Source organism: Oncorhynchus keta, chromosome 14, assembly GCF_023373465.1.
Source record: "Oncorhynchus keta strain PuntledgeMale-10-30-2019 chromosome 14, Oket_V2, whole genome shotgun sequence".
Lineage (NCBI taxonomy): Eukaryota > Metazoa > Chordata > Actinopteri > Salmoniformes > Salmonidae > Oncorhynchus > Oncorhynchus keta.
Genome location: NC_068434.1, coordinates 41,912,547 through 41,939,429, shown reverse-complemented (window position 1 = coordinate 41,939,429; position 26,883 = coordinate 41,912,547). Strand labels below are relative to the sequence as shown.

The 26,883-nt window shown below is 43.1% G+C and overlaps 1 protein-coding gene across 1 annotated transcript; it reads left to right on the top strand.

Annotated features, from left to right (window-relative positions):
• The first annotated feature begins 10,143 nt into the window (after positions 1–10,143).
• Positions 10,144–26,508, top strand: ercc6l2 (excision repair cross-complementation group 6-like 2). The gene is given in 21 exon segments (XM_035786113.2): positions 10,144–10,454; positions 11,740–12,064; positions 12,160–12,268; positions 12,396–12,512; positions 12,669–12,862; positions 13,001–13,162; positions 13,369–13,576; positions 13,854–13,994; positions 14,236–14,352; positions 14,429–14,548; positions 14,702–14,773; positions 16,906–17,051; positions 17,277–17,372; positions 18,250–18,349; positions 19,166–19,235; positions 19,238–19,317; positions 19,429–19,506; positions 20,990–22,049; positions 22,259–22,413; positions 22,570–22,742; positions 24,482–26,508. Coding segments are annotated over 21 exon segments (4,719 nt in total). The 5' UTR covers positions 10,144–10,420; the 3' UTR covers positions 25,644–26,508.
• Positions 26,509–26,883: the final 375 nt, after the last annotated feature.

Genomic DNA, 26,883 nt, shown 5'->3' with positions numbered 1-26,883 from the left:
AAACATTCATCTCTTACTCTTTCTCTTTCTCATTTCAATTCAACTCAATTCAATATTCTTTATTGGCATGACGTAGCAATGTACATATTGCCAAAGCTTACTTTGGATATTTGCAATATTAAAATAATAAGAATCAAAATGGTCAACGGGACAACAGTAACAACAATAACCGAGGGTCAAAATAACCACACATTGAACAATAACAATAAGCATAGAGGACATGACACTCTCTAATTGTTTTATATTTTTTACATTTTGTCAGGAAATGCAGCTCCGTCTCAGGTTCTGCTGTTGTGCAGTGGTTGCACAGCTTTTCCTCTACAGGGAGCCAGGTTTTCCTGTGTCTACCCTTCTCAATGGCAAGGCTGTGCTCACTGAGCCTGTATTTTGTCAAGGTTTATCTAAGGTTTTCATCAGTAACCATGATCAAATAGTTAGACACAGTGTACTGTCGATTTAGGGCCAGATAGCACTGCATTTTGCTTTGTGCTTGTGTTTGTGTTTCCCAATAAGCAATATAGTTTTGTTTTGACTGTGTTGTAATTTGTTTTATTCTGATTGATTGAATGTTCTGCTCCTGAGGCTTCAGTGTGTTAGTAGAACAGTTTTGTGAACTCAGCCCCAGGACCAGCTGGATGATGAGGGGACTCTTTTCTTTGATCAGCTCTTCGCATTTGCAGGGCTTGGTAATGACACGAGACTGGGTCACTGTATTTTAGATGTTTACAAAACTTAATTGCTATTTTTTGTTTTTTTACTATTAGTGGATATTGGTCTAATTCTGCCCTGCCTGCATTGTTTGTAGTTTTCTTCTGGACATGTAGGAAAACCTTACAGAACTCTGCATGCAGGGTTTCAATTTGGTGTTTGTCCCATTTGGTGGAAACTTGTTTTGCAGGTGAACCCCACACCTCGCTACCATAAAGTGCAATTGGTTCAATGACACATTCAATTAGTTTTAGCCAAATTGTAATAGGTATTTCAATTTGAATTTGTTTTTTAATGGCATAGAATGCCCTGCGTGCTTTCTCTCTCAGTTCATTCACTGCGTCATTAAGGTGTCCAGTTGAGATTATTTATTATTGTAGTGTGTGCAGTACTCTATATACTGTATGTTGTACCAATTGAAAACGTTGGTCTAAATCCCTGAGATCTGGACCTTCTCTGGAAAATCCTTATTTTAGGATTTTGGGGATTTTGGGGGACTGTTCTAGCTGTAGGCTCTGCTGTAAGCCATGTGCTGTGGGTGACAGTAGGAATAGGTCATCTGCGAAAAGTAGGCATTTAACCTCTGAATAGTGGAGACTAATGCCAGGGGCAGAGGATTTTTCTAGAATAGTGGCCAATTCGTTGGTGTAAAAATTGAAGAGTGCAGAGCTCAGATTGCAACCCTGGCGAAGGCCCCGCCCCTGGATAAATAATGATGTTATTTTCTTGCCAATTTTGATGCTGCACGTATTGCCACTATACATTGATTTAATTATGTCATATGTTTTACCCCCTACACCACTTTCAATAACTTTGTAGAACAGTCCTGTATGCCAAATAGAATGACATGCTTTTTGGAAGTCGAGGGTGTAAATATTATCGGTCGAGCGATGTTTTGGTATGAATCCAATTTTACTCAAGACATTGTGCTTATTAAGGAAGTTTAGAACTCGTACATTTGTATAGTTCTACAGAAAACCTTCCCCAGGTTACTGTTCACACAAATGCCTCTGTAATTGTTAGGGTCAAATTTGTCTCCGTTCTTAAAGATTGGGGTTATGAGTCCAAATGTCAGGGAAATAACCTACACTCAGGATCAAAATAAACCGTTTTAATATAGCCAATTGAAATTTTGTACTAGTGATTTTTAGCATCTCATTTAGGATGCCATCTGGTCTGCATGCCTTTTTAAATTTGAGGGCCTGAGGTTTCTTATAGAGCTCCTGGTCAGTAATTGATTCCAATGGATTTTGATGATCCTTTATAGCTTTTTCTAACCCATTCAACGTCTCCAGAATTTGGCATTGTTCTGCGTTTGTGTCAATTTGAACGGTGTTGTGGAGTGTTTTAAAATGGGTTGTCCTAATGTCACCATTTTGTATCGCTAATTCCTCTTGTTTAGATTTTTTTTGCCAGAAGTTGTTTGTGTTTATGGACTCCTCAATTAGTGTCAGCTGCTTGCTGTTGTACTGTGCTTGTATTATTAGGTCTCTGTTCTTTTGGTTGGATAGTGTTCTAAGTTTTTTCCTTATAGTTTTACAATCTGTGATCTTTTTTGTTTCGTTTTTTTAAATCAATTTCAATTGTGATTCTTTTGCCATTTGCCTGAATATATAGTTGATGTTTTTTTTACTGATAGATTGATGCCTTCTTTACTGTGAGTGAATGTGGTGTCCAGAAAGTTATCTAAGAGTGTTTTGGATATTTGGTTACTGGTTGCTTTCTGTTTTTTTTCTCTCTCTCTCTCTCTCTCTCTCTCTCTCTCTCTCTCTCTCTCTCTCTCTCTCTCTCTCTCTCTCCCTCTCCTCTCTCTCTCTCTCTCTCTCTCTCTCTCTCTCTCTCTCTCTCTCTCTCTCTCTCTCTCTCTCTCTCTCTCTCTCTCTCTCTCGTTGTGGTTCGATGCAGCTCTTCCTACCCTTGTCTGTATGTCCTGGAGAGGCCATGGCATCCGCCAGTCAAGGCCTGAGCCACGTCAAAGGGCTGCATCACAACAATATACTCAATGGGTCTGTGTCTGCGTGGGTGTGTGCAGATGTCACCGTTTGATGTATTAGGCAAGACTATACTTAACTTGTACCTTACCTTAAATTAAAAAAGCATGCATCCATGGTGCAGCATGTAGCCTAAAATAATAATCATATATAATATACATTTTTTAGGTTTAAGAGAAAATAGCCTAATTAATCAAAAAGTCAACAAAGAGTGAAAAAGATTAGTGTGTCACCAAATGCACAATATGATGCATTTTGCATCAACGTGATGATGTGAACGGTGATAAACCAAGAGCTGAGACGCTTTGTCTTTAATTTTAACATAAATGAAACTCTTATCAACTTCTACTGCCCTCCAAGAGTTACTGCCCTCCAGAGACGGAGGCGGATAGGCTAAAGTCGCGTTCACGTGCTAGTCAGAACTGGGAAACTCTCAAATGTATGTTGAAAGTATCTCAGCCCTTGGTTCACATTGAAAAGGGTTTTGCAGATAAAGGAAAGAATGAGGCTTGTACTCAGCTAACAACAAAACGTTCCCACATCTTTAGAGAACGTTCCCTTAAGAGTCTCATTAGGTCATTAACTAAAGTTTTCATAGGAATGTTCTCATGCAAGGAATTTTTCCAAGAGACCCTTCCCTTACTGTCAAGTAGAACTTACAACATGGTTACCATGTTCTCAGAACTTTTTAAAATGTTTATTTCACCTTTATTTAACCAGGTAGGCAAGTTGAGAACAAGTTCTCATTTACAATTGCGACCTGGCCAAGATAAAGCAAAGCAGTTCGACACATACAACAACACAGAGTTACACATGGAGTAAAATAAACAGTAGAAAAATAAGTCTATATACGATGTGAGCAAATGAGGTGAGATAAGGGAGGTAAAGGCAAAAAAAGGCCATGGTGGCGAAGTAAATACAATATATCAAGTAAAACACTGGAATGGTAGATTTGCAGTGGAAGAATGTGCAAAGTAGAAATAAAAATAATGGGGTGCAAAGGAGCAAAATAAATAAATACAGTAGGGGAAGAGGTAGTTGTTTGGGCTAAATTATAGATGGGCTATGTACAGGTGCAGTAATCTGTGAGCTGCTCTGACAGTTGGTGCTTAAAGCTAGTGAGGGAGATACGTGTTTCCAGTTTCAGAGATGTTTGTAGTTCGTTCCAGTCATTGGCAGCAGAGAACTGGAAGGAGAGGCGGCAAAAGTAAGAATTGGTTTTGGGGGTGACTAGAGACATATACCTGCTGGAGCGCGTGCTACAGGTGGGTGCTGCTATGGTGACCAGCGAGCTGAAATAAGGGGGGACTTTACCTAGCAGGGTCTTGTAGATGACCTGGAGCCAGTGGGTTTGGCGACGAGTATGAAGCGAGGGCCAGCCAAAGAGAGCGTACAGGTCGCAGTGGTGGGTAGTATATGGGTCTTTGGTGACAAAACGGATAGCACTGTGATAGACTGCATCCAATTTATTGAGTAGGGTATTGGAGGCTATTTTGTAAACGACATCGCCGAAGTCGAGGATCGGTAGGATGGTCCGTTTTACGAGGGTGTTTGGCAGCATGAGTGAAGGATGCTTTGTTGCGAAATAGGAAGCCAATTCTAGATTTAACTTTGGATTGGAGATGTTTGATGTGAGTCTGGAAGGAGAGTTTTTTAATTAAATCAGATAGGTGTGTTGTAACTGTTGCCAAATAATGGCATTAACATATTTTGCTTAGTATTTGAGAGTAAGGTGATTGCCTTAGTGGGTCCCAAACCCAGGTCACCAGAACCAATTAAAAAATGCCCTAACCACTGTCCTGTCCAGAAGAAACCCTACCCCCTCTTCTGTAAGCACTAGTGTAGATCTGAAACAACTTGATAGGTGTAAGGCTGTGAGCAATAGAGTAAAAGCACTTTGAGGTAAATCTCAGCTCTGTTAAAAGTACATCTAAAAAAAACATTTGTTGTTTATAGCTATTCAGGAGTATCATTAAAACAGGTTAACATGCCCAACCAACTTCAGACAACTATACTGAAAGCTCTTCAATTGCTGAAATAAGGAGGCCTCACTCAAATCAATGATGAGAATAGTCAGATTAACTGATACATGACAGGGACATGGTGGCATAGCAGGAATATCAGAGTGCTGTAAAACGAGGTTGTGAGTTCAAATCCCAGGTGAGGATATGTTGAATTATAATTACTGTGTAAATGAACAGACACAATGTAAGTTGAAAACACTCTAAGTATCCCTAACCTTGCCAACAAACAAAGAGTTTCTTTCTTTGGGACCATCAGGTGATGTCCTGACAACTGATACACAGAAATGTTCTTGAAGTGTGTCTAGAACATTAATATCTTATGTTCAACTAACGGAAAACTGGACACTCAAACATTAGGGGAACATGAACTTTTTCTCTCCCTTGTTAGATGGGTACACACGCATTACACACACACACACATAACACACACCCACACACATACATACACACATTATTATTTATTTAGTCAAGTCAGTTAAGAACAAATTATTATTTACAATGACGGCCTACCAGAAGGCAAAAGGCCTCCTTGCGGGAGATGGGATTAAAAATGTAAAATAAAATAAAAATATAGGACAAAACACACATCACAACAAGAGAGATACCATAACACTACATAAATAGAGACCTAAGACAACAACACAGCATGGCAACAACACAGGAAAACACAGCATGGTAGCAACACAACATGACAACAACATGGTAGCAACACAACATGGCAGCAGCCCAACATGGTAGAAGCACAAAACATGGTACAAACAATTATTGGGCACAGACAACAGCACAAAGGGCAAAAAGGTAGAGACAACAATACATCACAGCCACAACTGTCAGTAAGAGTGTCCGTGATTGAGTCTTTGAATGAAGAGATGTAGATCAACCTCATGATGGGTATAAAACGGTCCAGTTTGAGTGTTTTTTTTCAGCTCTTTTCAGTCGCTAGCTGCACCAAACTGAAAAGAGGAGGGATGTTTGTGCTTTGGGGACCTTGAACAGAAAGTGACTGGCAGCACAGTTGTTGTATGTGGAGGATGAAGGCTGCAGTAGGCATCTCAGATAGAGGGGAGTGAGGCCTAAGAGTGCATTATAAATAAGCATCAACCATCTTGCGATGTGTATACAGAGATGACTCATCATATACGCTGCTTCTACTTTAGATTATATACAGTATCTTGATATCTACCTCAACTACCTCATATCCCTCCACATAAATATGGTAATGGTACTCCCTGTATGTTAATTAGTGTGTATATTATTCCTCTTGTGTTTTTATTTTCTTATTTTTAACTCTACATCATTGGGAAAGAGGTCATATATTTGTGATGTGTCATGTGCCGAATACAACAATTATTATTTATCAATTTTTATGAACAACAAATCAATACAGAAAGTACATGTGGGAACGCAAGTATATATGAATAATATACAAAGGACAATTGGGCTAGGGGGTACAATATCACATTACACAAGGACATACATACACTTATTTATTCTAACAGATTTTGTTAGTAGAGTATTCAATTGTCTTAAAAGACAGTTCAATTTATTTTTGTAAGGTAAGAAAATGTATTTTTTTGTTTGTAAATTTACATTTCTGAATAGGAAATTTGGCCAAATGAAATTAATTACATAAAACATTTTCATCTTATTTCTATCATAGGTATCCAAGCTGTATATCTCTCCACAATAGTGTAAGATCTTCAAAAATGTGTTCAATTATAAATCTACTGATGTCTTGCCACAGTTTCCTTACATGAATACAATGCCAAAAAAGATGCAACACTGTTTCTGGGTGGTCATTACAAAAGGAACAATTTGAGTTGATGTTTTCCTTAAACTTCTTCATATAGTGGTTGGCAGGATAATATTTATGAATAATTTTAAAGGAAGCTTCCTTAATTTTGTTAACAAGTAGGTATGTGTGTGGCAACATCCAAACTTTTTCCCAACAGATATTATCAATACATCCTTTCCAATAAGGCATGCAACATCCTGATTTAACAAGGTTTGTATCGCTCGGTTGTTGAATGGACCAAAAGAGAAACAAATCTTTCCTACTGATGAGTCAACATGGTTAATGGAAGGTAGGCTCTGAGGGTCAGGTCTTGACACGTTCCTGAATAATAAAGCAAAACCTGAGGGAATGGCATCTAAAACAATTGCAAAATCTTTAGGTGTTACAGGGACCTTGTAAAGTGATAAGAATTCCTTATAACTGAGTAAAAGACCCTCTGCATTGAGTTGGCTCACCAATAGGATATTATTTCAGAATCAATATTCCCAAAACAAAGAATTATTTTTAAACAATATATCCCGATTTTTCCATATATAATATCTGTGTGGGGAAAATGATGCTTAAAAATGAGGGACAATGACAAGAAAACCTGCCGATGAAAAGCAGAAAGTATCACTGGAACTTTGTCAATATTATATTTGCAAACCAACATGAAGTTAAGGACACCAAAAGTAGAGAAGACATGATGAGGAATAAAATTCCACATAGAAGTGGGTCTTCTTAGGAGTTGTTTTATCCAATTGATCTTAAAAGTGTTATTTAAGTTAGTAAAGTCCAGAAAATTCAGCCCACCATTCTCACAAGTGTTCATTACAACAGTTTTCCTAATGTAATGGGTACAGTTTCTCCACAGAAAGTTGAAAAGCATCTGGTCTATCTCCTTACTGATTTTACTGTCAAGATATAAAGATAGAGTGTCATATGTTAGTCTAGAGATACCTTCAGCCTGGGTTATTAGGACACTACCTTTTAAAGACAAGTCCCTCTTTAGCCATTGATTTAGCTTCTTCTGTTTTTTTAAAATAAAAGGGTTCAAATTTAGTAAGCCTCTAGACTTCTGATCCGTTGTAATGGTTATGCCTAAATATGTAATTTCTTACTGGAATACGATAATATGCAGGTGTCACCCAATCTTTGACAGCCACGAGTTCACATTTATGAATGTTAAGATATAGACCAGACACTTTGGAAAAGGTTTGTATCACATTGATCGATATAGGAACTTGGTTAGCGTCTTTCAGAAAAAGTGTAGTATCATCAGCCAGCTGGCTTATAATAATTTCTTTACCAACAATGGAAATACCTTGTACCGGACTATTATTTAAAGAATTTATAAGAAGTTGGGTGATTAATAAAAACAGGTACGGAGAGATAGGACAACCTTGCCTAATTCCTCTCTTTAACGCTACATTTTCGTCGCCAGACGAACTGGCTCCAGGTCATCTATAAGTCTATGCTAGGTAAAGCTCTGCGTTATCTCAGTTCACTGGTCATGATAACAACACCCACCCGTAGCACACGTTCCAGCAGGAATATCTCACTGATCATCCCCAAAGCCAACACCTCATTTGGCCGCCTTTCCGTCCAGTTCTCTGCTGCCAGTGACTGGAACGAATTGCAAAAATCGCTGAAGTTGGAGACTTATTTCCCTCACCAACTTTAAACATCAACTACCTGAGCATCTAACCGATCACTGCAGCTGTACATAGTCCATCTGTAAATAGCCCACCCAATCTACCTACCTCATCCCCATACTGTTTTTATTTGATGTCCTTTTCTGCTCTTTTGCACACCAGTATCTCTACCTGCACATCATCATCTGCTCATTTATCACTCCAGTGTTAATCTGCTAAATTGTAATTATTCACTCCTATGGCCTATTATTGCCTACCTCCTCATGCCTTTTGCACACACCGTATATAGACTTTCTTTTTTCTACTGTGTCATTGACTTGTTTGTGTTATTGGCTTGTTTATTGTTTACTCCATGTGTAACTCTGTGTTGTTGTCTGTGTCACACTGCTTTGCTTTACCTTGGCCAGGTCGCAGTTGCAAAAGATAACTTGTTCTCAACTAGCCTACCTGGTTAAATAAAGGTTAAATAAAAAAATAAAAAATAACTCAAATCTAGGTGAGGTGCCATATTTCAATTTGACGGAGCTGTTACTATTTGTATAGTCTTAATAGTCTTACAGAAAAAATCCCCAAAGCCAAGTGAGGTCTGAGTAGTCAAGTATGTCTAATACTAGTTTGATATTGTTAGAAATATGTCTGTTCCTCATGAAGCCAGACTGTGTTTCATCAATGATTGCATCCAGGACTTCTTTCATTTTTTTTCTAGTAGTAAGGCTAATTAATATCTTATAGTCATAATTAAGAAGACACATTGGACGCCAGTTATCGATGAGCAGCACTTCTTTTGTAGGCTTAGGTATCAGTGTTATTAACCCCTGACTCATTGTATGAGGGAGAACATTGTTTTTAATACTCTCTAAAAAGACTTCAAATAGGAAGGGAGCTACTTGTTCAGACAATAATTAGTAAACTTCTGATGTAAATCCATCAACACCTGGTGAATTATTGTTCTTTAGATGTTTGATAGACTCTATAATCTCTTCAACTTTGATGGGTTCATCACACTGTTTAGATTCTATATCACTGATAGAGTGAACATTATTCAGTGAGCCAAAAAACATATCTGTGGATTCCTGACTGTACGTAGAGATATACAATTTCCTGTAAAAATTGTTACAGTATTTAGCAATTACTTTTTGGTCATCTGTAATAACACCATCAATGTTTAACTTATGGATAGTGTTATTTGTACAGTGATATTTCACAAGTCTAAAGAAATAGGTCGAATTCTGTTCTCCCTCCTCAATCCATTTTTTCCTAGATCTAATAAAGGCTCCTTCTGGTTTTAATCTATATATATTATCCAGTTTATTTTGTAACTCAATTCGTTCCATCTTCTCCTCCCCTGAGAGGGCAGCTGGGGACCTTTGAGAAAGGGAAGTTATCTTAATGATCACATTTTCCTCCTCAGCTCTTCTGGTCTTAGCAAGATTACTACCATATTTTCTAAGGTATTTGGACAGCTCAAATTTAAAGAGCTCCCAGTTTTTGCAATAAGATTTTTCTTCACAAGCCCTTTCCCAAAAGTGTGAAAGCAGATCTTTAACCTCAAACTTAACTATATCATTATTTAATAACGAGCTATTTAGCTTCCAGTATGATGCTCTACCAATGTTAGCATCAGGGGTAAATATTTTGATATCAATGTAAAATGGCCCTATGGTCTGTGAGGAGAATAGTACAAATATTTGTAGTAACACACTCAATATCAATACACTTGGATATAAGCCAAAAATCTCCGAATACAACAAGTGTAGACTTGGTTTGATTTGGTTGCGTCAGCGTTCCATTCCGCTGGGCCTAAATTGCACAACAGGTAGCACTTTCTATTAATATTAACATATTGAAGCAATTATAAATGTTCACTTTTAGATATTTCAGGGAAAATAAAGAACACATTTAATTATATTTTGGTTTTATTATTAGTTTCGTTTGAATTGACAATTAGTGTTTTGGCAGCCAGGGTGATTGTTGAAAGTGCGACGCCGAATGCTTAAACTAGATAAACAGCAGAACGCTTGCTAGCTAGCGACGCTGACAAGTACGGGCAAGATAGGTCTCAAAGATCTAGCTAGCTAGCTAGCTATACATATTACTGTCCCGTGAAAATACGAAATCTTTTAGTTATCGAGTGTAAATTTAGCTAACTAGCTAAACGCTATTTGACTGTCTGAGCAATGTCTGTGCCAGACAGTGAAGAGACGTGTCTTACTAGTTAACGTGAGCTTGTCTGCTTTAGCTAGTTACAGCTTGCCACAATGCTTTTTGATGATGGCTTCAACTTCCACAGCTGACATAAAAGGTTTGTTACGCAGACGCTTAATGGGAGATAAATTAGCTCGTTGAGCTTTAAAAGTTTGTTTCTCAAAACAGTCACATAGCCAGCTAGCTAGCTAGTAGCATAAGTTAACTGTTAAGCTCACATTGTCTTGAGTTGGATGTTAACAGAATGTATTTTACGGTGGTGATTTTAGCATGGAACGTTAAGTTAAATCCTGGTGAGGCAAATTCCCCTAAATGTTTTTCGATGGATTCCAGCAAAGCCATTACACAGCACATACATGAATATCACGGTGACAAACGGGTCCCAGAAACTTTTAGGGTCTACATAAAGCTGTCCCAACAGCAGAGCTTTCTTTTCAGCACCACGGAGTGAATCCCTTAGCGATTGCTACATTTCTCTTCATATGACAAGGATTGAAAAGGATTTGCCCGTAGATTGTCAACGTGATTCATGATGACTGCTTGTCTTGCTTGTTAGCTAAGATCAAAGGTATGATGTTGACATGTGCAGTCCAATCAAAGCTACGGTAGATAAAATTGTCAAATTATGCTACATCTGTGGCCAATGATCTTGAGCCTTCTTTGATGGGCACTTCTAATGTAACTCTATGGCAGTACCCAAGGAGCTTGAATGTCCAACTCTCCCCGTAGAGTTTGCGGCGACGTAGTGTCCCCATGAGTGACAGAACACGGAGCCATTCACGGTGTAACTGGAGAACATTACCAACCTCTACGCTCTGTATTTTCTGCTGCCTGCTCCACCACCCCAGAAAGCACTGAGCTAGGCTGAAACACCTGCATTTTGGAGCTGCCTTACTCAACTGTATGCGGCTTTATTAACTCAATATTATATATATTTTTGTTTCCAAACTGATATGTGACACGTATTAATGCCAGAATCACATGCAAAACAGGCAACACAAAATATATATATTTTTAGCTTAACGGGTGGGGCTCAACCTGCCCTGAAGGTCACCACTGGTAATTTAGCCTATTAAAAACAAAAACTGTTTCAAGTGAGCATTCAGCAGGTCTGATACCGAAAATAAAGTACATTCTTGCCTACTTCACCCATTCTTTTCATTTATTTTTTCAATGAAAGTTGTGTGTAGTTCCAGTAGTTAGCTACACCGCTACATGGCAAAACAAGTCATTAGCTAACTACTCCCTCCCATAACAACTGCAAAATGTAGTTAAATTACATGTAGTTCACTACTCCCCAACGCTGCTTGCTGTCTAGGTATTTATATAGCTAACCTGACATAACTAACCAAGCCATGATTTTCCCTCCCTCCCATAAACAGTGTGGCATGAGGGCGACAGATGCCTCGCTCCCAGCCTCAGAGATGGCACCCTACTACGAGAGGGGACAATCCAGAAACTCCCTTCCACTTCTCATGGTGAGGACATGGCACTGGTGAAGTTCACAGATCAACATGATGAAGATGAAGAAGAGGAGGCAGTCTTTCCAGTCTGTAAACTCCAGAGACCAGACACAAACCAGTCGTCCACCAGTGTAGTGTCTGCCCAGGAGAAGCCTCTATTCCTCTGCAGCCAGACACCTCCCGGGCCATCAGAGCCCTTGGTGTTGTCACAGAGTGGTGTGGCAGTCCCATATACCATCAACAGGTACGTGAGCTGTTAACTAGGAAGCTGGGATTTTGCTGTGCTTCCCAGGTTGTTTTTGCTGTATGAATGGGGCCTTAATCAGATGCCGTCAACAGGTACCTGAGGTACTACCAGAAGGAAGGGATCCAGTTCATCTATGACAACTATGCCCAGTCCAGAGGATGTATCCTGGGAGATGACATGGGTCTGGGCAAGACCATTCAGGTAAAAACTAGACTGTCTCTGCAGAAACCTGATTGTTGACGGTATGTAGCTAGAGTATTAGCACTATTGGAGTTATCATGTGAAGAAAGACCTGCTGTTCATGACTGACGTGTGTGTCTGTCAACAGGTCATTGGTTTCCTGGCTGCTGTGCTGGGTAAAACAGGGACATGGGAAGACATTGAGAACAACAGGCCTCAGTTTCTTCTTACTCAGATCCCCACACAGCGAAGCAAACCCCGAAAGGTAGATTTTGAGCTATAGATTTCCCACAAGGGTAGCACTCTTTGAGGCTGAAAACTGAATGATAGTTACAAAAATGTTAAAACCCACATGTGCATGCCCATGCTCTCTGTTAGGGTCCTGTGTAGGTGTTGTTATATTATCCATGGTTGTGCCCAGGTGTTCTTGATTGTGGCCCCTCTGTCGGTGCTGTACAACTGGAAAGAGGAGCTGGAGACGTGGGGTCACTTCCTGACCGTTGTAGTCCACGGTCTGAGGAAAGAGGAGGAGCTGGCTCGCATCCGGAGGGGACGCTCTGAGATCGCCCTCACCACCTACGAGACCCTACGCCTCTATCTGGAGCAGTTTAACAGGTAGCGTTAGCTAAGATAATTAGGTGTGTTGGCGTGTGTAGCCTGAAACCATAGTAGACCCGTTTCCTAATCCTATCGTGAAACTCCACCTATAAGCATGCCACGCATTTTGACTGTGTGGCCGGTCTTCAATTCCAGCATTGACTGGTCTGCTGTGATAGTGGACGAGGCCCACAAGATCAAGAACCCCAACTCCCAGATCACTGGGGCAATGAAGGATCTGAGGTGTCCGGTCAGAGTGGGCCTCACTGGCACAATCCTGCAGAACAACCTGGATGAGCTCTGGTGTGTCATGGACTGGTGGGTCTACACTGGCAATATAACTACTACTACTGTTTCTATCACTGCTGCTACAGTACGACTGATTACCCTTTATTAGACACGTATTAGTGTAATGATGTAGAGTCAAGAGGTTACCCCAAAAAACCTCCCAATACCCAGTGCCACCATTTCCTTCTAAACCACTCTTTCTCTTGGGATTGACCTTCTTCCTTTGTGTACTTCAGGGCCATCCCTCGTTGCCTTGGCAGCCTGGGTAACTTCAAGAATATGTTTTCGGACCCCATCGAACTGGGGCAGAAGCACAGTGTAACTAAGCGGGCCCTAGCGACGGGCAGGAGGGCGGTCCGGGCCCTGGCTGCGAAGCTCTCCCATTGGTTTCTCCGGAGGACCAAGGCTCTTATCAGAGAGCAGCTGCCCAAAAAAGACGACAGGGTGAGACTTCCACACACGGTTCATGTTCATGAATTAGGGTTGTGCAATTCTGTTAACTTTTCCAGAAATCCTAGTTGGGAGTATTCCTGCTTATTCTCTCCTGATTTCAGGAATTTTCCAACAAGGATTCATGGAAAACCTGGGAATTTTGGGAAAGTTACCTGCATTTTACAACCCTAAATTGAATGAATTCTCTGGCCTTGAATGCGAATATCCCTGGTCTAGCAGGTGGTTTCAAACATCTCACTAAGTGAATGGCTCCTCCATCTACGGCCAGGTGGTGTACTGTTCGCTGACGTCGTTCCAGCAGACTGTGTACCAGGCGGTACTGGACACGGAGGACGTCACCCTGCTCTTGCGCTCCTCAGAGAAGTGTGACTGTCACAGTGGACACTCCCGCAGGAAGTGCTGCTACAAGGTCGGCTTATGACAGGAACAGTTGTGTTATAACCTCTATTTGACCCACTATGAAGAAATCTGTTATTAACCGTTTTGCACTCTTTAGTTCAGTGAACATCAGTCAAGGTTTGAATCATTGTTTGGTCTTTATAGGTCACTTAGACTAAGCAATAGTCACAATGTTGTCAGTAATGTTGACTTTATTGTGATAGGCCTTCCCTGGGAGGTGATGTAAATGTTTGGTCTCTTGTACACTACAGGTGAATGCTCGGGGTGTGCGTGTGACAGACCTGTACTTCAGTTACTTGGCCATTCTCAGGAAGGTGGCCAACCACGCGGCTTTACTGCAAGCCAAGTGGAACACCAGCAAAAAGCAGGTACGCTCTCACAAGTGAAGTCCTGGTTATTATTTTACTGAACATGACAAGTTCTGTTTGGTTTAACATCTCTCAGGAGCAGTATGTGAATGAGATCTGTGAGAAGGTGTTCCAGAAGTTTCCTGACTTCACAGAGAAATGCAAGCAGGCAGCATTTGAGGCCATGTCAGACCCCATGTACAGCGGAAAGATGAAGGTAGGTTGGTGTCGAGGACAAAAGTCATGTCACGTGAATGGCAAAGGTAGTTAGGTAGGCTCATATGTTTACATATAGTATTAGGTTTTTAAGAGAAGTATGTCTCATTTGGATCCTTGGTTGATATCCCTCTTCCTCTACACCCTGTCATAGGTTCTCCAGAGGTTGTTGAAACATTACATGCAGAGAAAAGACAAAGTGCTATTATTCTCCCTCTCCACTAAGGTAAAACGTTTTAATTGTGTTTGGTAGCCACAGGGATTCTGTCATTTGTGTCTAACTGTTTGTATGTGTGTGTCTCTCTGTGTTTGTGTGTATGTACTGTAGATGTCATGTGTGAGAGTTGGGGGATCTGTAGGGGTGTTAGTATGTGTGTAGGAAAATGGCTGTGGTTGATAATGATGAGATCATGTACTGGGCTTTAGATGGTGTCAGAGCTCTAGTTCAGACACAACCAAAGCATGGATTGCTGTCTTCCTTACTTTGTCCATAGACTGCTTACATGATGAGGAAACTATCCCTTTAAGCGTACAGTGCAATCAAAGTATTCAGACCCAATTACTTTTTCCACATTTTGTTACGTTTTAGCCTTATTCTAAAATTAAAATCGTTTTTTTCCTTCATAAATATACACTCATTAATTAACCAATAATGACAAAGCAAAAACAGGTTTAGATATTTTTTTTGCAAATATATTAAAAATAAGAAACTGATATCAAACTGATATATATTTTCAACAATGTAGAAAATAGTAAAAAATAAATGAATTGCCTTTAACTTTGTGGAAGCACCTTTGGCAGCGATTATAGCCTTGATTCTTCTTGGGTATGACGCTATAAGCTTGGCACACCTGTATTTGGGCAGTTTCTCCCATTTCTTCTCTGCAGATCCTCTCAAGCTCTGTCAGGTTGGATGGGAAGCGTCGCTGCATAGCTATTTTCAGGTCTGTCCAGAGATGCTTGATCGGGTTCAAGTCCTGGCTCTGTCTGGACCACTCAAGGACATTCAGAAACTTGTCCCAAAGCCGCTTCCGCGTTGTTTTGGTTGTGTGCTTAGGGTTGTTGTCCTGTTGGAAGGTGAACCTTCGCCCCAGTCTGTACTTCACTTCGTTCATCAGTCCCTGGGAGACTAGCATGATGCTGCCACCACTATGCTTCTCTGTAGGGATGGTGCCAGGTTTCATCCAGATGTGATGCTTGGCATTCAGGCCAAAAAGCTTAATCTTGGTTTCATCAGACCAGAGAATCTTGTTTCTTATGGTCTGAGAGTCGTTTAGGTGCCTTTTGGCAAATTCCAATCAGGCTGTCATGAGCCTTTTACTGAGGAGTGGCTTCGTCTGGCCACTCTTACCATAAAGTCCTGATTGGTGGAGTGCTGCAGAGATTGTTGTTGTTCTGGAAGATTCTCCCATCTCCACAGAAGAACTCTGGAGCACTGTCAGTGACCATCGGGTTCTTGGTCACCTCCCAGACCGATTGCTCGGTTTGGCTGGTCGGCCAGCTTTAGGAAGTGTCTTGGTGGTTCTAAACTTCTTCCATTTAACAATGATGGAGGACACTGTGTTCTTAGGGGCCTTCCATGCTGCAGAAATGTTTTGGTACCCTTCCCCAGATCTGACAATTCTTTCGACCTCATGGTTTGGTTTTTTCTCTGACATGCACTGTCAATTGTGGGACCTTATATAGACAGATGTGTGCCTTTCCAAATCACGTCCAATCAATGAATTTACCACAGGTGGACTCCAATCAAGTTGTAGAAACATCTCAAGGATGATCAATGGAAACAGGATGCACCTGAGCTCAATTTCGAGTGTCATAGCAAAGGGTCTGAATACTTATGTAAATATGGTATTTCTGTTTTTTATTTTTAATACATTTTTGCAAACATTTCTAAAAGCCGTTTTCGCTTTGTCATTATGGGATATTGTGTGTAGATTGATGAGGAACATGTTTTATTTAATCTATCCTAGAATAAGGCTGTAATGTAACAAACTGTGGAAAAGGGAAGGGGTCTGAATACTTTCCCAATGCCCTGTATACTTGTGGTCATTTATGAACATTTGAACATCTTGGCCTTATTATAATCTCCACCCGGCACAGCCAGAGGAGGACTGGCCACCCCTCATAGCCAGGTTCCTCTCTAGTTTTCTTCCTAGGTTTTGGCCTTTCTAGGGAGTTTTTCTTAGCCACCGTGCTTCTACACCTGCATTGCTTGCTGTTTGGGGTTTTAGGCTGGGTTTCTGTACAGCACTTTGAGATATCAGCTGATGTACGAAGGGCTATATAAATCTATTTGATTTGGTAACACGCCACGTCACCAAAAGGAAGTGTTCTCAATATGCTGTGTTAACCCTTCAGCTGCTGGACGTGCTGGAGAGCTACTGCATGGCAGATGGGCTGGAGTATAGCAGATTGGATGGCAACACCAAGCCCAGAGAGAGGCTGAAGATCGTCAAAGAGTTCAACAGCTGCCCTGACATCAACCTCTGCCTGGTCTCCACCATGTCAGTGCCACTCCCACCACCTCTCATAGCTCTGCTTTAACAGAGCACAGAAATATGATTGTGTTGGATGTCCCCCCCAAATGGCACCCTATTCCCTACATAGTGCACAGCCCTGCTCAAAAGTAGTGCACTATATAGGGAATAGCGTGCCAGTTGGGACACAGCTATGTTTGAAATGAATGAACCACTGACTGTAGGTTCGCTTGTCTGTTTCTCCCCCCCCAGGGCAGGGGGTCTGGGCCTGAACTTTGTCGGGGCCAACATTGTGGTCCTGTTTGATCCCACCTGGAACCCTGCCAATGACCTGCAGGCAATTGACAGGTATGCCGCAATATCCATACATGCCATGTACTTACATAGGAGTACATAGTCATAGAACCTTACAGGGTTCTTTCCAATATGTTGTATCAAATCAAACTTTGTCACATGCGCCGAATACAAGTGTAGACCTTACCATGAAATGCTTAGTTACAATCCCTTAATCAACAGCACAGTTCAAGAAGAGTTAAGAAAATATTTACCAAATAAACTAAAGTAAAAAAGTATAATTAACAATAACGAGGCTATATACAAGGGGTACAGGTTAGTAATTTGTACATGTAGGTAGGGGTGAAGTGATAAAACATCAAGTAGCAGCAGTGTACAAAATAAATGGAGGGGGTCCTAGACTTGGCGCTCCGGTACAGCTTGCGGTGTTGTAGCAGAGAAAAGAGTCTCTGACAATTTTATGGGCTTTCCTCTGACACCGCCTATTACTGGATGGCAGGAAGCTTGGACCCAGTGATGTACTGGGCCGTATGCACTACCCTCTGGTGCGCCTTACGGTCAGATGCCGAGCAGTTGCCATACCAGGTGATGATGCAACCAGTCAGGATGCTCTCGATGGTACAGCTGTATAACCTTTTGAGGATCTGGGGACCCATACCAAATCTTTTCAGTCTCATATTCTATGTCTGTATACACAATGCCAGTGTTAACAACAGTGATCTCTGTGCTGGTGTGGGACCCATAGGTCACTCTTTATGGTTTATTGACCTGAATGGGGACCCCTCTTCTATTCCTTTTTATTTCCATGATGTGACCTCTCCTCAGGGCTTATCTTATAGGCCAGTGCAAGGACTTGACAGTGTGTGACCTCTCCTCAGGGCGTATCGTATAGGCCAGTGCAAGGACTTGACAGTGTGTGACCTCTCCTCAGGGCATATCGTATAGGCCAGTGCAGGGACGTGACAGTGTTCAGACTCATCTCTCTGGGAACAGTGGAGGAGGTCATCTACCTGCGCCAGGTCTACAAACAGGTACAGTCATCCTAAGACTTTCATCACAGTATGCTGTCTGCACATACAATTATTGTGTTTGAGGATTTCTAAATTGCTTTCATGGAGGATTGGCTTGAATTGTGAGGATAACCACACAATGTATTTATCATGAGCAAACACTATTAGTTTTCTATCCAAAGTTTCAAAGAAAATGTTGAGATCCATTTATTAAACACAAGAAACTAGAAAAATGGATAAACGGGTGTGGCGGTAGCAGGAATAGCGATATCTTGTGGGCAAAGCTAGTACTTTCACACTAATTTATGGGGGAAAATGCAAGCTACTTCAATGGCTAATTTCTCTGAACAAGGGGAAAACACATCACCAAATTCACTGAGAATATATTACATAGTATGAATAAACAATACTCCAATACGCAACTTCATACTACTTGTCAAACATAGAGAACTGATATTATATACTGGATGTTGGTGTGAGCTTTGGGAGTTCTGTAGGTGACTTTTGACCATTTTATTTGGATTCCTCCCGTAGTCGGTTTTAAGAAGAGGTTTGGTCCAAATCGGATGTTGGATACTATATTTATTGAATATTAGATTAATCCTATACATTGAAATGGCTAATTAGGGTGCAATCAATTAGCTTAGTTTCTCAGATCAAATTATATTTCAACAAAAATACTGTTGCAGGAATGCTTATCCGATATGTTCTTAACTACAGAAACCAATTCAAAACAATGGCTTGCTGAAATGGAACGACCCATTTGATATTGGTATTTAGATGGGGAAACCAACCATCTAATGTTCTCTCCCTCCATCCCTGTCTGTGACTCTGCAGCAGTTGCAGTCTTCTGTGATGGGTAAGGAGAGTGCCCGGCGGTACTTTGATGCAGTGCAGGGGTCCGACGACCAGAAGGGGAGCTGTTTGGGATACAGAACCTCTTCAGGCTGCAGACCCAGGGGACCTGCCTCACCAGGAGAATACTGGAGGTCAGAAGTCAAACAGCCTGTGTGGACAACTCTGGTACTGTGTGTTACATGTTTGTGTGTATTTCTGTTTATGTACATGTATGCTCAAGTGTGTGCGTGTGTTCCTCTCAGCGGGAGGGACGAGTGGAGGTAGGAGTAATGACGTCCAGCACCCACACAGGGGAAGAGGAGGAGAGGAAGAGCGAGAGCGTGAGTAACTGCCTTTCTCAGGGACCCGTGACGGGCGCGTCGTTCCCATCTCTCACTCCCTCTCCTTTCCCAGGCGGCCCTCTCATCCCTCCATTCCCTCTCATCCCTCCATTCCCACGTGAAAGAGACAATTCCTCACACGTGCGTCTTCCTGTCTCCTTCACCGGCCCCTTCTTACTCTTCTCTCTCTCTCCCCCTTTTCCCCCTCCCCCCCATCTCTCTTTCGCATTCTCTCTGTGATAGTGTCCCAACAGATGGACATAATTATCCCTCTGTAATGCCAGGACCAGACCACACTGAAGGCCGTCTGTTCTGTTGTGTGGTATTTATTTACCCAATAGTTTGGCTTCTATCTACTGTGACAGTTCCCAGCTAAGACCCAACACAACTGTCCCTTTTTAGTAGGCTGGGTATGTACCGGGGGATGTTCAGACTTTAATAGCCATAGACAATACACCAGGGTGTATTCACACACACACAACGGAGGAGTCATCTGGTTGGCAAAAACCATAAGATTAGTATCGCTGTAGGTGGTCCCACTCATAAAGGCCCTCGCATAACTCCCATGCACGCTATAAAAGCTACAATGTATCCTATTGTTTCATATTCATGACTCATGGCATGTCACATTTAAGTATGGATGATTTATTGTTTACAAGCATCTTCGCATTACCTTGCACTGCTAAATTCTTTATGAATGACCAATCCTGTTCTGTAGCCTGGTGATGCCATCAGCCCCAGGTCACAACCAAATACAACATACAGAACACTCCATAGCTTTGTCGATCTCATTAGTGCTGCTTTCCTACCAGACCTAACGCAGTGGTAAATCTTAGCACTGACGGTAGAGCTATACGTCTTTTTGTTTGTCCTACATTTTTTTGCTATTTTCACAGCGGGAATTGTGAAGATTTATTTTGAAGCGGTCTACCGAGCCAAACCCTTTATCAATGGTCTTGACTACTTAGCGAATGCTTTGGTCAGGACAAAAAAAAAAGCAGCCTTCATTGAGAGGAGGGGAGGCTATGCTTGATTTCATTTGATCAAATTTAACAAAAAAACATGACTTTTTTAATATTTCTAAATACGAGGTGTATGGACAAAAACTAAATAGCCTCTCTCTTGTTCCATGTGCATATGGGAACTGTGCATCACTGCTGGGTAGGTTACTCTTCCGCTGTTCAAATCCATGCCTTAACCAACCGCGTGACCTCTAAGACCAGCCTTCAGGTGGTTTAAATATCCCCACCAGCGCTGCCTGAAATTGGCACATTGGCCAATGTTTTTAACGACAAACCTCAGATATTGCCACCCCTCCCACCTTAGCAAAAGCAAGCTCATAATAAGACCTGTAAATTACTAATCTTGGGCCAAGGGTTTAAAAATAGTTTATATATATATATATATATATATATATATATATATATATATATATATATTTTTTTTTTTTAAATATGAAGACTCTGTTGACCTTGTGTTGCAGGAGGCTGGGGAGGTTTCCGCAAGGGACCACTGTGAACTGGGCAATGGAGGGGCCTCGAGGATCCCCAGGGCAACAACCAGGGGGGTATTGGACTTCAGCAGTGGCAGTGAGGAGGAGGGGGAACAGGGGGACAGGAGTAAGGTGGAGAAGGCGAACACTACCCTTCCTGGCCGACTCAGTCTCCTTCAGCATGGCTTCTCCAGGTTGCTCCAGAGGTCAGGGGTCAGGGCTGGATCAGGGTCAGAATCAGGGGAGCATAGCCAGAGTGAGGGGGGAAGAAGTGATTCTGAGGAGGACAGTGATGAAGACACTTCTGCCATGGCACCAAAGGGCCTCAGCACCGCAGGGAGTGGGGGCCCCCAGACCCCTACATTGGCCCCCAAGTGTGGGAACCACTTGGATGCAGCTCCTCTGAAGAACGACTGGGACGTCTCCAGTGGCTCTGAGAGAGAGGAAGAAAGGAATGGAGGGAGATGGGATGGACAGAGGGGGCGAGACCATGATCCTGTTACACTGTCAGGAGAGAGTGATGACATGGGGAGAAAAATACTAAATCTGAAACAAGGAATAAGGAGGAAGAGGAGGGTGGAGGAGGACAGTGATGATGATTCACCCCCCTCCAGTGGAAGCAAACGATCTAACACTAAAACTCCAGTTTCCAGAATGCACCAGGTGATGTTTGACTCTGAGTCTGAGGACATAGACATTGAGGAGCTAATCAGAGCTTGTGCACAAACTCATGTGCTTAAGAGACCCCCAGCACACCGAAGAAGGAGGGAGATGGGGAGAGATGGTGGTAGTAAGAGAGAGACCAGCAACAGACCAGTAGACCAGAGTAGAAGAACCAGACAAGCAGAGGACATTGAGACGTTTACCTCCTCAGACGAAAACCACACTGCAGTCGAAAGAGTCCGATCTGTTACAGCCCCACAGAACCACAATCATGGCCGAGGCCCACAGACAGACCAACACGGAGCGAGGGCGTTTACAAACCCAAAAGTGAACCAGACTGTCCCTTCTGCCAAAGGACCGCCCTGGGGAACGATTGACAATGTGTTAGGTAAGGTCAAAATGGGATAAAAAAAAACAACTGTCGTATCATGTGTGTCAGCAAACATCAGGGGCTTGTATTCACAAAGCATCTCAGAGGAGATCAGGACTGCTACTCTGAGGTGCTTCTGGGATACAGGCCCAATTCTATACCAAGAGTTAGAGTAGAATTTGCCTGTAAGTACAGACTTATATCTCCTATTTGTGTGTGTGTTGTAGGTGGTGTACGGGAGGTGGTTTACACCCACTCTAACCAACATGTGGTGGGCGGGAGCAAGGCCGAGGAGCGAATCAGCAGAGCCGCTCTCAGAGACGTGTTTGAGCGCAGGAGGTTCTCCCAGCTTCCAGCCAATGAACTCCGGGACACACAGAAGGTACACACTCACTACCTGGTGAAGCCCAAACCACCCAACGAGTCGATAGTCTGGTGTCCTATTCCAAATCAACTCCCTAACCCCTTTTCCTTGTCCCTTCCTTGTCAGTGTGATTAGAAGGAATTTATCAAATCTGTGCGTGTGCGTATTTTACAGACTCAGCCTGAACACACTCCACCATTCCATACTTCCCATAATGATGTTGGTTGGGTGGGAGCAGTGCACAGACCCAGTGTGGACCACCCAGTCACACACACCATCAGGAGCGTCCACCACCCCACCCAACACACCACCGTCATTATCGGAGAGACCCCCGGAACCATCCGAAGGTGAGTTATTCCTGGTAGGGCAGGGCAGAGAGCCAAATCTAACCACCATTATGGTGTGCAGCGCCCTCAACTGGTAGAAAGGGGTTCTCCTTTGTGTGTGTGTGAGACCACCTCTGAGCTAACCCTCTCAACCATTTCCCAGAACCTTGCCAAAGATTAGCCAGTTGTGTTCAGGCTCTACAGTACTGCCTTTCCCCTCCAATACCACAGTTAACCTGAGACTCCCAGAATATGGTTAGTTCCTGTTTTAATGGCTGCGACAGAATATGGTTAGTTCCTGTTTTAACTTAATGGCTGTGACAGAATATGGTTAGTTCCTGTTTTAATGGCTGTGACAGAATATGGTTAGTTCCTGCTTTAATGGCTGTGACAGAATATGGTTAGTTCCTGTTTTAATGGCTGTGACAGAATATGGTTAGTTCCTGTTTTAATGGCTGTGACAGAATATGGTTTGTCCATGTTGTTTTTGGAGACAGTTGCGCCTGTCTTAGAAAAAGGACCCTATATCATTCCATGACGATCAGAAATGTATCCTAAATATACACAACATGACCAAAAATATGTGGACCTGCTCGTTGAACATCTCATTCCAAAATCATGGGCATTAATATGGAGTTGGTCCCCCCTTTGCTGCTATAACAGCCTCCACTCTTCTGGGAAGGCTTTCCACTAGATGTTGGAACATTGCTGCAGGGACTTGCTTCCATTCAGCCACAAGAGCATTAGTGAGGTCGGGAACTGATGTTGGGCGTTTAGGCCTGGCTCGCTGTTCGCGCTCCAATTCATCCCAAATGTGTTTGATGGGGTTGAGGTCAGGGCTCTGTGCAGGCCAATTAAGTTCTTCCACACTGACCCTGACAAACCACTTCTGTATGGATCTCGCTTTGTGCACTGGGGCATTCTCATGCTGAAACAGGAAAGGGCTTTCCACAAAGTTGGAAACACAGAATAGAATGTCATTGTATGCTGTAGCGTTAAGATTTCCCTTCACTGGAACTAAGGAGCCGAGCCTGAACCATGAAAAACAGCCCCAGACCATTAATCCTCCTCCGCCAAACTTTACAGATGACAGTATGCATTACAGCAGATAGCTTTCTCCTGGCATCCGCCAAACCCAGATTAGTCCGTCGGACTGCCAGATGGGGATGCATGATTCATCACTCCAGAGAACGTGTTTCCACTGCTCCAGAGTCCAATGGCGGCGAGCTTTACACCACTCCAGCCGACGCTTGGCATTGCGCATGGTGATCTTAGGCTTGTGTGTGGCTGCTCAGCCATGGAAAACCATTACATGAAGCTCCCGATGAACAGTTTTCCATGAGCTTGTGTGGCCTACCACTTCGCGGCTGGGCCGTTGTTGTTCCTAGACGTTTCCACTTCACAATAGCAGCTCTAGCAGAGCAGAAATTTGATGAACTGACTTGTTGGAAAGGTGGCATCCTATGACAGTGCTACGTTGAACGTCACTGAGCTCATCAGTAAAGGGCATTCTACTGCCAATGTTTGTCTATGGAGATTGCATGGCTGCATGCTCGATTTTATACACCTGTCAGCAACGGGTGTGGCTGAAATAGCCAAATCCATTCATTTGAAAGAGTGTCCACATACCTTTGTATATATATCCACGAAGCATCAAGCTCACCTACTTTCAAGCCAACATTTTCCTATTTTCTAATATGTTATCACGCAACTTTCCTACGCTCTCTGAGCCGAATCCTGTGTGTGTGTTCCCCATGTAGGCAGCAGCTGGAGGAGATGGCGTGTGTATTTGGATCTGTTTCATTGAGACAGTTTGCTGAGGAGGTTCTGAGGAGTACCTCTGCCCAGAGACTGGCTCAGCTACGACAGTACTACACTGACCAAGGCCCTGACGTGGCTTCCACCATCAGGGAGAACTTCGCAGAACCACACACAGCCCAGCCCAAAGTTAACAGGACAACACCTTCCTCCTCTACAACCAAACACAGACCCAACTCCAAAAGGAACCAGAGAGTTGCTCTAGAACCCCAAGCAGAACCTAGAACCCGACATAGGTCCGTTCCAGAACCCCAGAGGGATGTTCCCTCTTCTGAGGAGCAGATGGTCCGGAACGCCAGAGGAGGGAAGAAGAAGAGTGGTAATAGTGGAATGTCCAGAGCTGCTCAGTGCTCCAGCTCAGACCTGGACAATAGTAGGAGTAGTCCTCTGGGACCAGGGCCCTCTAGAGCTCAACCTGTTTCCTCCTCCTCCTCTTCTTCTTCAGCTCTCAGCCATCCCCAGGCTAAGCCCACAGCCAGCCCTCAGAGAGGGAGGAGCAGCCTGCTGTCCTCCCCCAGGAAGAGTGAGGTTGTGGGGAGGCAGCGGTACAGAGCTCAGCCTTCCTTTCCCCCCAGCCAGCAGGTCCTCCTCACAGAGCTGCTAGGAGACACCTCTATCCTGGACGACCTGCTGCGACCCAGAAGCAAGGCCTCCTCAGAGCCTCAGAGGGCCTTCCCAAAAACCCCTACCTCACGGGCTGTCTTTACACCCACTTCTCACTCTGCCACACCTGCCTCCTGTCACCCTACAATGCCTCCCAAACCGCCCAGCACACCCCACCCACGGCCCCTGACAAAATCCGTCCCAGGCCCTTCTTCTACTACTACTACTCCCCCCTCTCGATCCATCACCACACCCCTCACACACCCCATTACACCACTTTTCTCTCCAACCCCTGAGAGGTCAAAGAACAGCCACAGAGACTTCTGGGACATTTTGGAGGAGGGTAACGAGGAGAGGATCAACAAACTGACGGACCCGTCGGAGGTAGAGAGGGTGTGTGAGAGTGCTAGCGTCAGGGCCAGAGGAGGAACAGGGGGAGGAGAGGAGAAAGGGAACACGTCACTTTGGAAGAGGAACGACAAGTTCCTGTGGAAGAAGTGATTTTGGGGGAGACATGACGACATGTATTTTGCGTTCGACTTTTATTATTCTTATGCTTTTTTTAAAACGAAAAATGTAATCGTTTTGGTTACTGTAACCTATCCTGAAATTATAGATTGATAAATACGTGTGTGTGTGTGTGTGTAAGTCAGCCGTGTAGACAAACCATGTGTGTGCGTACTCATGTATGGAAATGTACATTGTAATTCAGAACATTAATGCCATGTGCCATTGACTGTGTCAGTGGTGGTAACCCATGGTAACCCATGTTTCCTGCTCAACTAATTAGTGACCACCAGCCTGAGAATCTCATGTCTGGCCACCTACATGGCAGGCCCCTTGGTGGTCCTAATAAAAATCTCCCTAACCCCCCCGTTCACTCACACTCTGTCTCTTTGTCTGTGTTTCTGTCTTCTGCAAGGCTTGGACTAGTTTTCTTATATACTCTTTCTCAATAGACGGTGTGTATGGGAAGTGGGCCAGGGGCTGTCTGGGGGCAGGGCCTGTGGTGGGTACATGCCCGGGGCGCTCCTTCCCGCATCAGTAGTCTGCAAAATGACAGGCTGTGGTTGGGCTCAGCTCTGCTTCTAATGGCCTCAGAGTGGAGGCCGCTGCTGCACCATTAGAGCATTAATGAGGTAAAATCTGTGGGTCGTGGCCCACCATTTTGGGGACCACTGCTGTATACCATCTCGGATAGTTACTGTATAGAGGTGTGTGTGTGTGTGTGAGAGAGAGAAAGCCACACAGCTGTTTGACCTCTCAGCTGAGGTAAGCAGAGCCCCTAAGGGTGCAGCTCTGTCAATGTGTTTTGTGTAGCTGAAATGAGAAAGTGCTGATAGCTATCAATAAACAACAAGACTAATACGTGCCTCAACAGAACACTCAGCTCCGCTGCCAAAGCCGTGTGTGTAGCCCTTCTGGGTGGTAGAAGGTGCACACAGACAGGCCACACATCTGCCACGCCTGTTCAAATCCGAGACTGAGGAGAATAAAAAAAAAAGCCCTTTCTATATCTCTTTCCTCCTCAAACTCACGCCACGAACAGATTCCCATCTACCTCCCCCTCCGCTCTTTGCTCAGTCTCGTTCAAGTGCAATGACAGTCAGGCTTAAAAGGTTTTAGAAATGCACTAAATGATTGTAAAGAATTGGACCCCTCTACAGTACATCATGCCCCAATGATTCCCAATGTTGTCCTGTCTAAAAGCTATCTAAAAGGATTCCAGCTCTTCAGTGAC